At 39.3% G+C, this 13875-nt stretch overlaps 1 protein-coding gene and 1 non-coding gene across 7 annotated transcripts in view; both read left to right on the forward strand.

Annotated features, from left to right (window-relative positions):
* Nucleotides 1–4155: 4155 nt before the first annotated feature.
* The window catches only part of MON2 (MON2 homolog, regulator of endosome-to-Golgi trafficking), a 106342-nt gene continuing 96622 nt past the window's right edge, over nt 4156–13875 (forward strand). For all 6 annotated transcript variants that reach the window (XM_032874640.1, XM_032874642.1, XM_032874645.1 and 3 more), the window contains exon 1: nt 4156–4691. In XM_032874640.1, the coding sequence (XP_032730531.1) occupies nt 4581–4691 (111 nt within the window). In that variant the 5' untranslated portion in view covers nt 4156–4580. The remainder of the gene's footprint in view (nt 4692–13875) is intronic.
* On the forward strand, nt 10333–10519 carry LOC116877859. Its single transcript, XR_004384730.1, has one exon. It is a non-coding gene; the product is annotated as a U2 spliceosomal RNA (small nuclear RNA).

Genomic DNA, 13875 nt, shown 5'->3' on the forward strand with positions numbered 1-13875 from the left:
ATTCTTTAGTCTCTTATGTTCAGAAGCCCGACAGCTTGAGGTAGCTAAAAGAATCTAACTAATACACTATATAAAGGAGTTTGGACATTAATCTGAAAACATTAGAAAGTCATAAAAGGGTTTCATACTTTCATTTTAGAAAGAGGAGTCTGGGACTAGAGTAGAAAATAAGTTAAAAATGCAATAGAGGTAGGGATTACACATTGGAAACCATCGTTTTAAACCAGTGAGGGGCGCCCGTGTGTTTCAGTTGGTTAAGCGTCCCACTCCGTTTTGGCTCAAGTTTTGATCTTAGGCTCATGAGATCCAGCCCTGAGTTGGGCTCTTCACCCAGGTCAGAGTCTGCCTCAGATTCTTTCCCCCTTCCTCTCCCTTCCCCCTTCGGCCCTCCCCCCACTCGCACACATGCGGGTTCTCTCTCAAATAAATAAGTAAATAAATAAATAAAATAAACTGGTGAGAGATGATGATTGCCTGAGAATGGAGAAAATGGATGAGCTGAAAATTACAAAATGGGATGAATGAACAGAATTTGATTCCGCTGGAATGTAGTAGATGAGGGAGCAGGAAGAGTGAAGTTTGATTCTTAGTTTCCTGAGCTGGGAAACCAGATGGGAACCAGATGGATAGTGGCAACCAATTTCTTTTACTGAAAAAGAAAATGTATGAAGAGGACCAATTTTGCGGGGGGAAGTATGTTGATGCCAATGAGACTTCCAGGTAAGGATGTCCAATAAGCAGTGGTATATTCATGTCTGGATCTCACACAAGAATTCTGGGGTTATAGGTTTGTGTGTAAGGGCTTGATATCATGATTTTCAGAGATATTCCACTAACTTTCTTGTTTTATTTCCATAGCACTAAATTCAGGAATGTACTTGGGCATTAGCCTAGAGAAGCTAAGAATAAAGTTTTTTTTTCGTGTCTGAATATGCTCTATAGTGCACCTTAGCTGCGAAGTTGTATATTACATAACTCTTGAGATTGAGGAGCTACCTTGAGATTCATGAGCTACATTGCCTACGTGAGATGGTCTCTAGAGAGGCCTATCGACCCATCTCTATACACAACAGTGTGGATAGGGCCAGTCTAACTTTACATATTCAAGAGTAGGACCGGAAGGGGAAATTAAGTTTTAGAAGGTCTGATGTTATGTATTCCAGAAAGTCTGAATATTTGGAAGGTTTAGAAGCTTTTATTTTTTATCTCTTTGCTGATAGTGCAACCACATTCCTGTTGTAGTATTTCTGTTAATCTGGATATTCTATGGTTGGAGGTCATACACGGTATTATCAATAGTTTGGTAGTAATTGAAACCATCAGTGTGCACAATAAGATCATTCCAGGAGAATAAATTAAGAAGGAAAGAGCAAAAAAACAGAATTCTGGGAAATACTAATCTTTAAGGAGTGAGTAGAAGAAAAAAAGTCCAAGAAGAGAGTAAGTGACTGATGGTGAAATCTGAGGAATTGAACAACTAGAAAGGTAAATTGAGTAATATTTGGATTTCACCATCAACTGAGACAGATATTTCAGAATGACATTAGACAACTTTTCTTGTTACACATGAATACATGCTCATTATTTATATAAAATACATTTTCTAAAAGATTTGGAAAAAAGGCTCAGAAAAACACATGGGTTTCCTAATTTTCAACTAGAATGTTAAAACATGTTGATAATTAAGTCTATTAAGAATTTAATAAAAGAGGGTGCTTGGGTGGCTCAGTAGGTTGGGACTCTGCCTTCGGCTCAGGTCATGATCCCAGGGTCCTGGGACTGAGCCCTGCATCAGGCTCTCTGCTCAGCAGGAAGCCTGCTTCCCTTCCTTTCACTCTGCCTGCCTCCCTGCCTACTTGTGATCTCTGTCTGCCAAATAAATAAAATCTTTTAAAAAATTAAATAAAAGAAATGTATAGAATATTCGTTATAAGTAATTGCTATACCTTAAGGAAATTTTGGGTTTTCAAATCACTGTAAGTATTACTTTTAATTAATGAATTCTAATTGCATTCCCTCAACTTATATAACAGAGATGAAAAGGACTCTAAAAAAGACAATTTTGAGTCACTCTTGTCAGAGTTACTAATAATAAGAAAATTAAATTTCAAAAGAAAAATTGGCCACATAGGGAAAGGTACTGGGTGGAAGCTTGATGGTAGATTATGAGCCAGTTATTAGAGGATCATTTTTTCCTTTGAGGTAGGTGGGGGAGGGAATAATTGGGTGACAGGCATTAAGGAGGGCACTGACATAATGAGCACTGGGTGTAATATGCAAATGATGAATCACTAAACTTTACCCCTGAAATTAATAATACAGTATATGTTAACTAAACTGAATTTAAATAATTTAAAAAGTATCCTTTTTAAAAGCTCTCTAAGACCTCAAGAATAATGTCTGCCACATAGTCTACCTAAACTTTTTTTTATTTTCTAAATTCACAGCTTGTAATACATAAAACTTATACTATAGGATTGAATACTATGCAGCCATCAAAAGAAGTGAAATCTTGCCTTTTGCGACAACATGGATGGAACTAGAGGGTATTATGCTTAGCGAAATAAGTCAATCAGAGAAAGACAATTATCATATGATTTCCCTGATATGAGGAAGTTGAGATGCAACGTGGGGGGCTTGGGAGGCAGGAAAAGAATAAATGAAACAAGATGGGATCGGGAGGGAGACAAACCATAAAAGACCCTAATCTCACAAAACAAACTGAGGGCTGTGGAGGGGCGGGTAGGGAGAGGGTGGTGGGGTTTTGGGCCTTGGGAAAGGTATGTGCTATGGTGAGTGCTGTGAATTGTGTAAACCTGGCAAGTCACAGACCTGTATCCCGGGGGCTAATAATACATTATATGTTAATAAAAAAAATTAAAACATTAAAAAAACACAAAAACTTATACTATAAGAGCTGTCGAACTTCCCAAAGTTGTGTGTAGACACAAATGATCCACACTACTGTTCTGAGAGCTCATTAACATCCCTCCACCAAGGTAACATGCTCTCCATGTTTCCATCTTTACTTCTTGTCAGATGGGAAAAAAAAAAAATTAGTTTACAAAGTATTTGTGCTGCAAGGTCTTATTTCACAGCCAAACCTTGTTGCCCACTGACACTCTCAACGGTCCATTGTCCTCCATACTGCAAAGATGTCATCAGCTCAGTTGTCTGAAGGTGCTTATTTCTTCATCTCCTGTCTTTACCCTGGTTCAGGCTTTCCCTCTACCTTTCTCTGCTTCCTACTCAGAAATATTGGCCCAGATCTTCGGAGAAGCACAGATGATTTTTCTGTTCACTCTGGCTTTATAGACAATTGCTTCCTAATGAAGGCTTTTATATCGGTGTCTTATTTGAGCATCAAAACGGTTTTTAGCAGGGTATTCATTCATTCCATTATTTATTGATCATCTGCCATGTGCCAAGCACTGTTCTAAGTGCTGGAGATACTGCAGGGAACAAAACAAAACAAAAAATTCTGAAACTCATTTTAGCTGAGACTAGCGGTAAAAGGGGCGGGGCAGATCGCGCAGCACCTGGCAGGTCAAGGAAGGAATTCTGACTTTTACTTTGGGCGAAACGGAAAGACAGTGGATGGTTTAGAACAAGGGTAGTTTTATCTTCCATTTTACAAATTAGGAAATAAATAACTACAGCACAGTAAGTGCACCCGTATGTTCCGTACAACTCTGTGAAGGAACTGCAATTTAGGTACTAAGGAGGGACAAAAATTAACAGGAGGTGGGCATTGACATGGGGCCACTAGCCCACGGATTCGAGGGGCCAGAAATGAAGAAGGACAAAACAGATGAAGATTAAGCCAAAAGGAAGCAAACTGTTTACACCGAAATACAATTTAACTCAAACACACGCCAAGAGATAGGCCAAGAGATACGTGGCTCCGTTCAGAGAGCAGTCACCCTAAAAAAAGCAAATTTAGACGAGGTAAGTACCGGCCCAAGTGTGTGCGGGGGGCAGGGGGGGCGGGCTGCGAGGGTGGGGAATGAGGGAAATGGCTCCTCCTGGAACCTGGCGGGTCCCAAACGTGACCACGCCCCCTTCCCCGCCCCTCCTGCGGCTCACCGCCCCAGTTGGCCACGGCGGGGGCGGTGGCCATGGTGCCCGGAAGTGCGGCTGACGTGTCCCGGCCGCGCTCGGAATTGTGGGCGACTCGGGTAATGGCGTCGGCGAGTCTGGAGGGATTGGGGAGCAATCGCTGAAGCTTTTTGCCAGATTGGCTGGTGACGAACTGTGGCCGGACCCCGCGGCAGCGGGAGGGACCTGCCCGCCTTGTGGGCTCCTCGGTCAGAGCCGGCGGAGCCTAGCGGGGCGGGGCAGCTGCGTGGGGCGCCTCGGATAGGAGCCGTGAGAGTTGCGAGGAGGTTGCGGGAGGCGCTCGGGTACGCTCCGGGGTTCGCAGCCCAGGCCTGGCCGAGCCCCGCGGAGCCCAGGAGGCGGGTTGCGGAAGGGCCAGAGAGGCCAGAGAGGCCAGGAGGGATCTGCCTGTCGCCCCCAGGGGCTGACAGGGCTGGAGTTCGTTTGCGCCGCTCTTATACTGGATTGTGGTTTGGTGGATCATGTCCGGCACCAACAGCCCCGAGGCGGTGAAGAAGCTGCTGGAGAATATGCAGAGCGATTTACGGGCCTTGTCCCTGGAATGCAAGAAGAAATTCCCACCTGTCAAAGAGGTAAGCTTTGGACGACGTTGGGAGAAGGCACGGTAAGCATGTCCGGTCCTATTAGACCCAGCCCTTCGCTCCCAAACTCCTGTCCTGTCTGATTTTTACTTGGTCCTCACCTTTCCAGATTTACGAGTCAGTGGCTTGCACCACAAGCGCGTTTTATAGTTTCCTTTGAAGACGACTGGGGTGCTTTGATTTTCTCTACTCCTGTCCTCAGCGTTTAGAAATGAACTTCGGGAAGTGAGCCGATTCAGCTAATGTACCTTACCCTCGCCTTTTCTGGCCTTCTTCAAACTTGAAACTAGCCAAACCAGAATTGAAAAACTTAAGTTCGTTGCTTCTAAAAACTGTTACCCATCGTTGTGGTAAAAAAAATCTCCGCCCCTCACGTTTAAGTATGTATCACTCAATGGGAAGTAGTTTTCCTTCCTGTGTGTTACGCAGCCTAACTCTGTGTCAGTACTATCAAGTATTAGTAAATTGTGCAATCACCTAACTTATGACAAATATTGAAGGCCCACAATAATCATGTTAAGTCTTGTTATCAGCAGAGCTGTAATGGGACGTTTGGGTTTAAATTCAATACACGCTTCATCTTTCTTTCATGTGTCAATAGGGTTAAAGGGTGGATTTATTAGATTATGAGGGGAAGGTTTTCAGAGCAAAAGGCTTATTATTAAAAACAGGCTTCAATTAATAATATATATATATAAATTGTCCAAATATTTCTAAGTTGAAAATTTTAATTTAATCACTATTGACCTTTTCTCTTAAGATGTCATTTATTTCTCTTAAGCTTTTTAAAATCACCTCTCATTTTCCTTTCTCTTACCTGACATAAGGTATTTCAATGATATTTTTGTAAGAGCAATTTTTTTTTAAGACTTTATTTATTTATTTGAGAGAGAGAGAGAGAATGAGAGAGCGCATGAGAGAGGTCAGCTGGAGAAGCAGACTCCCTGCCTGATGTGGGACTGGATCCTAGGACTCCAGGGTCATGACCTGAGCTGAAGGCAGTCCCTTAACCAACTGAGCCACCCAGGTGCCCCAAGGGCAATTATTTTTATTCTTATTTAATGTAGTTTGGTATACCAGCAATTTCATTTACTATTTAGGATTCACCAAAAGTTCACTAAGGAATTTTGGAATGTTTTCATGTTAATATAAATGTTTTGCTTTTATTATTATAACAATTTTATAATTAAAACTTATCCAGTAAAGTTTGGATTTTAGGCTTCCAAGGAACCTTAACTTTTCTGTAAGTGCTTTTGGTCTCATCAGTCTTCAACAAACTCCATCTAGTATTTCTTTAATAAAGTAAGCAAATATTACCCAATAGTGGAAACCTGATGTGCCACTTTTGGAAAGATGATTATCATAATATGTTTTATTTCAGATACTCAGTAGCTTGTGATACAAATTTTCATTATTTTCTCTGTATCCTCTTCTGTTGAAAGTTATACTAAGTAATTTTATTTTATTTAAAAAAATTTTTATACTAAGTAATTTTAAAGAATTAAGCAGTTTTAAAGAATTTTAAAGAATCAGGCTGTTCTAATTGTTAAGAGAAATGCTCATTATTGAAATGTCAAATCCATTTTGTAATTTTAACAATTTATAGAACTGACTGTTCCCAGCTCTTAAAATTTATATAGAGACTGAGATTTCTCTCACACATAAAGGCCTTTGTGGGCTTGCTTGAAAATTTAATTGCCATTTATTACATTATTTCTTTAGGAAAATGCATTCAGAATTCCAAACAGATAACTTACAGAGTTCTAGAACTCAGTCCATCTAATCTAGGAACTTTCATTAAAACTCATTAGTTTTTTTACTTGAACGTAGGCCAAAGAGATACTTAGTGATTGCACCTACTCTTTGAGGTAATGGCAAAAATAATTCTTGGTGTGATAATAAATAAATAAATAAATAATCAATCAATCAATCAATCTTGGTGTGATACATAATTTCCTATATAATACCTACTCCATAAGAATCCGTTGAATGTTAGAACTTTGACTCCTTAACCAGTGGCACTTCTAATATACTTAAGGTCCCACTTTAGGAATTGGAAAATGACCATTACTGTGTCAAGTTTAAAACAAGAATGAAGTAATTAGTCTGAAAATGATGATTCTTTAGGAGGGACCCTTGATTTTCAAGAAATATTTTGGTTGAATTAAATTTTTCCTGGAAATTAATAGCAGTGCTGTTTTGGCTTTTGTTCTCTCAGGAACTGGTACATTTTTGTTTTATTTATTTTGGGGATGGGGAGAGGATGGTGCTTGGTAGACCTTAAGGCAAAGCCTTTCTCACTATAAGAAGCTTTACTAGTTAACGCTGTCCCAATATCTTCGCAGATATTACTTGAAAAATACTTACTCTGAACTACTTATAAGTGTACTAAACAACTCAGTGCAGTACAGAGGTAATTGCACATGTGCTTTGGAAGGGATGCCTTCTTCCCCACTACCTTTTAAACAAGGTAGAATGAAGTGATAGCTTCTATATTTAGTCTTTAAGTTTCTAGTAATTTCTATTTTTTTGATCATGGTGCTTACAGAAGAAAAGAGTATTGGTAAAGGATAGCGCCTTATTTATTTATTTATTTTTAAAGATTTTATTTATTTATTTGTCAGAGAGAGAGAGCACACAAGCAGGGAGAGCGGCAGGCAGAGGGAGAAGCAGGCATCCCATCGAGCAAGGAACCCAGTGCAGGACTCAATCCCAGGACCCGAGGATCATGACCTGAGGGATCATGAAGGCAGAGGCTTTACCGACTGAGCCACCCAGGCGTCCCTTATTTATTGATATTTACTTCTTATCTTTGGATTTTCCACATGGTTTTCTCCATCTTAGTTGTTTTCATTTATAAATCTATCCTTTGCCTATTAAATTGTTTCAGTAGTGGCTGTAATTTCATTGTCATTTTATAATAAAGTAGTAATTCAATTAACAGCAGTATATTCCTTCTCCTTGTATTCCTGCTTATTTTTCTTAGTCCTTAAATATAGATTTTAATGCTTCAGCTGTGTAACTTTTTTAGCACAAGTGTGCTAGCTAATTTGTTCTGGAATATTTGTATGAAAAATTGTTTCTTTGCTTTAAAAATTACTTTAAAGCTTTGTAAAATCATTTCTGTATAATTGAAATTCAGTGCCTTCAGAGGTAGTAATCTCTGAAGCTTTCTGTTTATGTATTTAATGAATAAAACATTTTGGTCGTTTTCTGTTTGCAGGCATTACTCTGGAGACAAATGAGGGGGATCTAAGATTGGAAGTACAGTCAGAGAGAATTTGTAATTCTTGAGTTGAGCTTTAATAGGATGAGTAGAAGTTAGCCAATAGAAGAAGAGGAGGGGGTCATTCCAGGCAGAGGAAATAGCATATGTTTATATTTCATGTCAAATAAATTTCATGCTGAAGGTAATTGGGAGCCATTAAAGCTTTTTAAGAGCAAGAATAATAATGATAAATTCATATTTAGTAACCTTTTTTCAAAGATTTAATTTATTTATTTGAGAGAGAGCACAAGCATGGGGAGTGGGATAAGCAGGCTCCCCACTGAGCAGGGACCCTGATGGCGGGGCTCGATTGCAGGACCCGGGGACGTGACCTGAGCTGAAGGCAGATGCTTAACTGACTGAGCCACCCAGGTGCCCCTTAGTAACATTTTCCTGACAGTATTGGTGGAAAGAATTAGAGGGGACTGAGATTGAGGCAAAGAGGGCAAATTTAAAAAATGATTGCCTGCATGAAGGTAGCAGTAGAGGAAGACAGAAGGTAACTTGCATTGTGGTGAGCATGTGTGAAAGAGAGAGCATGGATTAAAGAGAGACTTAGCAGGTAAAATTACCAGGGCATGGTGACCTCCTATATAACGCGGAGAGAGATATCTGTGATGCCTCCCAGGTTTTGGCTTGGGAAACAAGATAGATCTCTAAGAGAAGGAACATCAGAGGAGTTGATGTTTTTGGGTAAAGTGAGTAGTCCTGAATATAATAAGTTTAAGATTCATGTGTGACATCCAAGTGGAACTGACCAGTAGGAGTTCAAAAATGATCATTTGGTTCTTAAGGGGAAGGTCTAGAATTTCAGATTTAGAAGTATCAGTTTATACATGATAATAGAAACCATAGGAGTAGATAAAGTGATTCTGGAAGAGTGTATAGAATGAGAATATCAGGTCCAAAGAAGGAACTTTGGGAAAAAAGAGCAATAAAGAGAAAGAGGTAGCTGGCCAACTAAAGCTAAGGATATGGGAGAGAAAGGGAATACTTGTAAAGCAAGGTCCCTGAGAAAGCTGGAGTTTCAAGGGCATAAGTGAATGAACTTGCTTTCAATCTGAGAAGGAGCATATTTTCCTCAGACCGAGGAAGGGAAAAAGAAAAAATGAATTTGAATGTGATAAATTTGAATGAGGGACATTGTAGAGAGATAGGAAGTTGTGGACAGTTTGGCCTACTACCTCTATTCTTGGTAAGGTAGGAAACAAGCTTACTGCTAGGAGTAATTAGTGAAAGGAGTGATGGGTAGAAAGTTTGAGGGGAGCAGTGGGTCACTTTAGAGAAGTAGAGGAGAAATTGACTTGGGACACTTAAGAGTCTTAGCAGGAAAAGTGGTTGAAATGATGATAGATGGTGAGATCTATGTTGTATTCCTAAAGAAGGAAATCCAACAAAATTTTGGTTGATTGGAAGAAAATGGAAGGTTAAGGCACTAGCAGCACCAGTTGAGCTGAGGAGTGGGAGAGCTAGAAGGACAGGGATTGGGACAGTAAGGGGATATGGATTTCAGATTGCCAAATTAGGCTGCCCTAGAGGATGATGAAGTCCTGGGAATGGGTGGTAGAAGAGGAAGGGAATGAAGATCATTTGAGTTGAGGTGGTCAGAATTAGGGTTTTGAATGGATTTTTTCTTTCCTTTTTAATGAAGTGGAATCAATAAGGGTATAAATAGTAAAAAAAAAAAAAAGAAAAAGTGCAAGTAGTCTTTCCATGCCAGGTGCTTTGTTTTGTCTTGTGTATTTGGGCTTGATAAGAGTTAGTTGTCGGAGATTTTTGCCTTAAAAAGCAAACGTTCTTATAGTAGAGTTGATCAGTGCCCAGTGTTTTTATGTATTAGTTTGGTGAGAGAGATGCCTTTTACTTATCATGACAGGATTCTTTGTTTGACCAGCTGTTTGAGGACTGAGGACCAAGTTGGTTGGCTCTTCTGGTAGGGAGAAGATCTCATTTTCAGGATCGTTTGACAGTTAAGAATGAGGGCTGGATAATGTTTGCATGCTTAAACGGGAGCTATTTTGGTTTAATATTTTATAATGTAGTTTTTTATTTCTGTTGATGTTGGTTGAACAAATTTACTCATGACACAACCAATTGTGTTCTTTTTCTCAGAAGTGTAGTAGAATAAGTTGGTGTTTTGTATATTGAAATAAATTTTCATAATTTATTCAAAAAAACTTACCAACCCCAGTCACATTAGTATGAGAAGTATGTAAGGAGTTGGAAATCATTTTAGTCAAGACTTATTTTCCTGTATAATGCAATTTTAGATAATTACTGTGTTAGGTGAGTGGCCTTTGGCCTTTGTTTCTTTTCTTTTTCTCTTTTTTTCCTTTGACTCTGATCTTTCTATGACTTTATTCCATCGCTTCTCGGCCTTTTGGCTAAGATCAAGTGTAGTATCTATAACTTTATTCCAGAAGAGCTACCTTAGATTCCTAAGGTCTCATTAAATTCATTTTCTTCTGATTAATGGTTTAGATATTAACTTCAAGAATAATATAAGCAGAAATGTTTTCACTAGAACTTCTAGGAAAATTTTCTAGATTATCGCAGTATTCTAAGAGCATTTTACAGTGAGAGTTCTTTAAACAGCTTTTGGTTAGTCTGTAACATGTCTTATACATTTATGAAAGTACCATAAACAATGACATTTATTGTTAAAATATAAAACATTTTTTTCACTAAGTGTTTTGATCATTGTATTTTTACTTCTATGAAGAAAATGAGAGCAAAGATCAGTAAAAACATCTTTTAGTCCAATGTATTGATTATCTTCTTATCACTGTGCTTTGGTGATACAGAAGAAATAAAAGACATTAGGACATACTTCAAAAATGGAATTTTTGGGGCGCCTGGGTGGCTCAGTGGGTTAAAGCCTCTGCCTTCAGCTCAGGTCATGATCCCAGGGTCCTGGGATCAAGCCCCGCATCGGGCTCTCTGCTCAGCAGAGAGTCTGCTTCCTCCTATCTCTCTCTGCCTGCTTCTCTGCCTACTTGTGATCTCTGTCAAATAAATAAATAAAATCTTAAAAAAAATGGAATTTTTCCCTTTTTTCTTTTATATAAGTAGAGCTTATTTTCAGGCATGTATAAAACACTGGGTTTTGCTATCACTGTTATAATTTAATAGGAATTTATTAGTGTCTTAAGTGTAAAGCATGGTGGGAAATAAGAAAATGAATGAGAGACTGCCTTTATCATTATGAAGTTAACTCAGTATTAAGTAAAATATTGTCTTTTCATTAGTCTAGGGACATTGCATCCATTGATTCTATTACAAGATGCTGTTTTAATTTTACAGATGAGGAAATTACGGTTTTTTCTTGGTTCAGTAACTTGCACATGTTAGTAAAGCTGAAGGTGGAAGAACTGGGATGTGAATCCCTGTGCATCTTTTTGAAACTCCTCTCCATTGTATCATACTGCAAAGTGCCTTTAAAACATACTCAACTTGTTCTTACCATTGTTTCCATTCCTCTGCCTTGCTTCATTTTTTGTTACTATTCATCATTCTTTTCCATGTTGCAGTTCTCTCATTTTGAAGTTTGTATCACTTTACTTTCCTGTTTCTCCTGGCTCTATTCCTTCTCCGTTTGTTTATTTATAAGTGTATCCTAAGTTTTATTTTCAGGCCTCTTCTCCATACTCATCCCTTAGCACTGGCATCTTGTTAACTCCCCCTGCTGCTGGCCTTAACCCCAGTACCACTAACTCCGAAATTGGCTGCACGGACTCTGCTCTCTTTCCTGAGCAGAGACCTGTGTTTCTAGCTGTTGGTGGAACACACCTACCAGAATATCTTTCCCACACTTGAAATAGAACTTCTTGAAATTGAACTTACTTATCTAAAAACTTGCCCTTTCCCCTCCTTTCATTTGTTCTGTTGATGGCATTTATCCTGTTGATGGCATTTATCACTGGTGCTTACCTTAGTCACATTTGGCTATCTTCTCCCCGTATGCTCTCTGTATTCATTGTCGCCTGTTCCTTCCTGCTCTGTAATTTCCAACATACCTCTTCTTCTTTCTGTTTTCTCAGCGTATTATTTTAGTTCCAGGTTTCAAATGCCTGGCCTTTAGTATGCAATAATGGCACAAAATATAAACCATTCTACATGTAACCACTAGCTTAATATACTCAAGTGGCTCAGAAACACTCAGTGGCTGCTCTGTACGTAAAGGACCCCTTAGCATGGCATTTAAGACCCTCCTTGATTGTCCTAACCTTCCTTTCTAGTGTCATCACCCTCATATTCTCTTCATATTCCTTTATACTTCAGCCAAGATGTATTGCCTGCTGCATATTCTCCAAATATGTGCTACTGCTTTCCTCTTTCATGTTTCTGAGGTTCCTTTTGCTGGCCCAGACTCACCTTCTCCTATCTTAAAAAAAAAAAAAAAAAAAAAAAAATCCTGCCTTTCTGGACACCTGGTGGCTCAGTGGGTTAAGCATCTGCCTTTGGCTTGAGTCATGGTCCCAGCGTCCTGAGATCGAGTTCCATGTCAGGCTCCCTGCTCAGCTGGAGGCTGCTTCTCCCTCTGCCTGCTACTCCCCTTGCTTGTTCTTTCTCTCTCTGACAAATAAATTAAATCTTAAAAAAAAAAAAAAATCCTAGGGGCACCTGGTTGGCTCAGTGGGTTAAAGCCTCTGCCTTCGGCTCAGGTCATGATCCCAGGGTCCTGGAATCGAGCCCCACATCTGGATCTCTGCTCAGCAGGGAGCCTGCTTCCCACCCCCCCGCGCCGCCTGTCTTTCTGCCTACTTGTGATCTCTGTCTGTCAAATAAATAAAATCTAAAAAAAAAACAAAAACTCCTACCTTTCATTTAATCCCACTTTAAATGTTGCTTATCCATTTGTTGCATGAATGAATCAGCTTTACAGATAATTTTCTTTTCTCTTTTGAAGATTTATTTATTTGATGGGGTACCTGGGTTGCTCAGTCATTGGGCATCGGCTTGGGTCATGATCCTGGGGGCCTGGGATTCAGCCCAGCATCGGGCTTTCTGCTTGGTGGGAAGTCTGCTTTTCCCTCTCCCACTCCCCTTGCTTGTGTTCTCTCTCTCGCTGTCTCTCTCTCTGTCAAATAAATAAGTAAAATCTTAAAAAAAAAAAAAGATTGATTTATTTGAGATAGAGGGAGCATTTGCCTGCAAGGGGGAGGGGCGGTGGAGGGAGAGAGAGAGAGAGAGAGAGAAAGAGAGAGAGAGAATGAATCTCAAGCATACTTTGCACTGAGTATGGAGCCTGATGCAGGGCTTGATCCCACAGCCCTGAGGCATGATCCTGAGAAACACGACCTGAGCTGAAACGAAGAATTAGATATCCAACCTGCTATGCCACCCAGGTGCCCCCAGATAATTTTCTAATTTTCTCATCCCTTCATTCATTTGTTCATGAAATAGTTTTTGAGTACCTGCTGTGTGCCATGTACTGGTAGTTGCTACAGCAAAACTGTTACAGCTCCTTCCCAGGGTTTTCAAGCTATTATGTTTCCCTCTGTTTTCTCAATTTTCATTTAAACTTATTTTAAAAGTTATTTCCTCATAACTCTTATATTTTACCTTTTGTTACAGTGATTTTAGGGTTTTTGTTTTTTGTTTTTTGTCCAAATAGCTCCTTATGGGTAAATCTTGAATCTTGTTTATCTTTCTGTTCACCATAGTGCAAAGCATTTTTATATCTAGGAAGTACTAATTAGTTACTTGTTGGAGATTAAATTTTTTTTGAAAGGAAAGAAAAGGGATGCCATATACATAGGCATATCACATATATTGTTCTCTAGGGAATGTTCTAGATCTCCCTATTCCCAAGTGTAGACTTCACTTTAGGTCTTTTGATTTTACCTGACATCCAAAATCATAAGTCTTTAGGCAGCTTTATGCCTGCCTGATGTCTTATGAGTA

This window comes from Lontra canadensis, unplaced genomic scaffold, assembly GCF_010015895.1.
Source record: "Lontra canadensis isolate GAN:19392208 unplaced genomic scaffold, GSC_riverotter_1.0 scaffold53, whole genome shotgun sequence".
NCBI lineage: Eukaryota > Metazoa > Chordata > Mammalia > Carnivora > Mustelidae > Lontra > Lontra canadensis.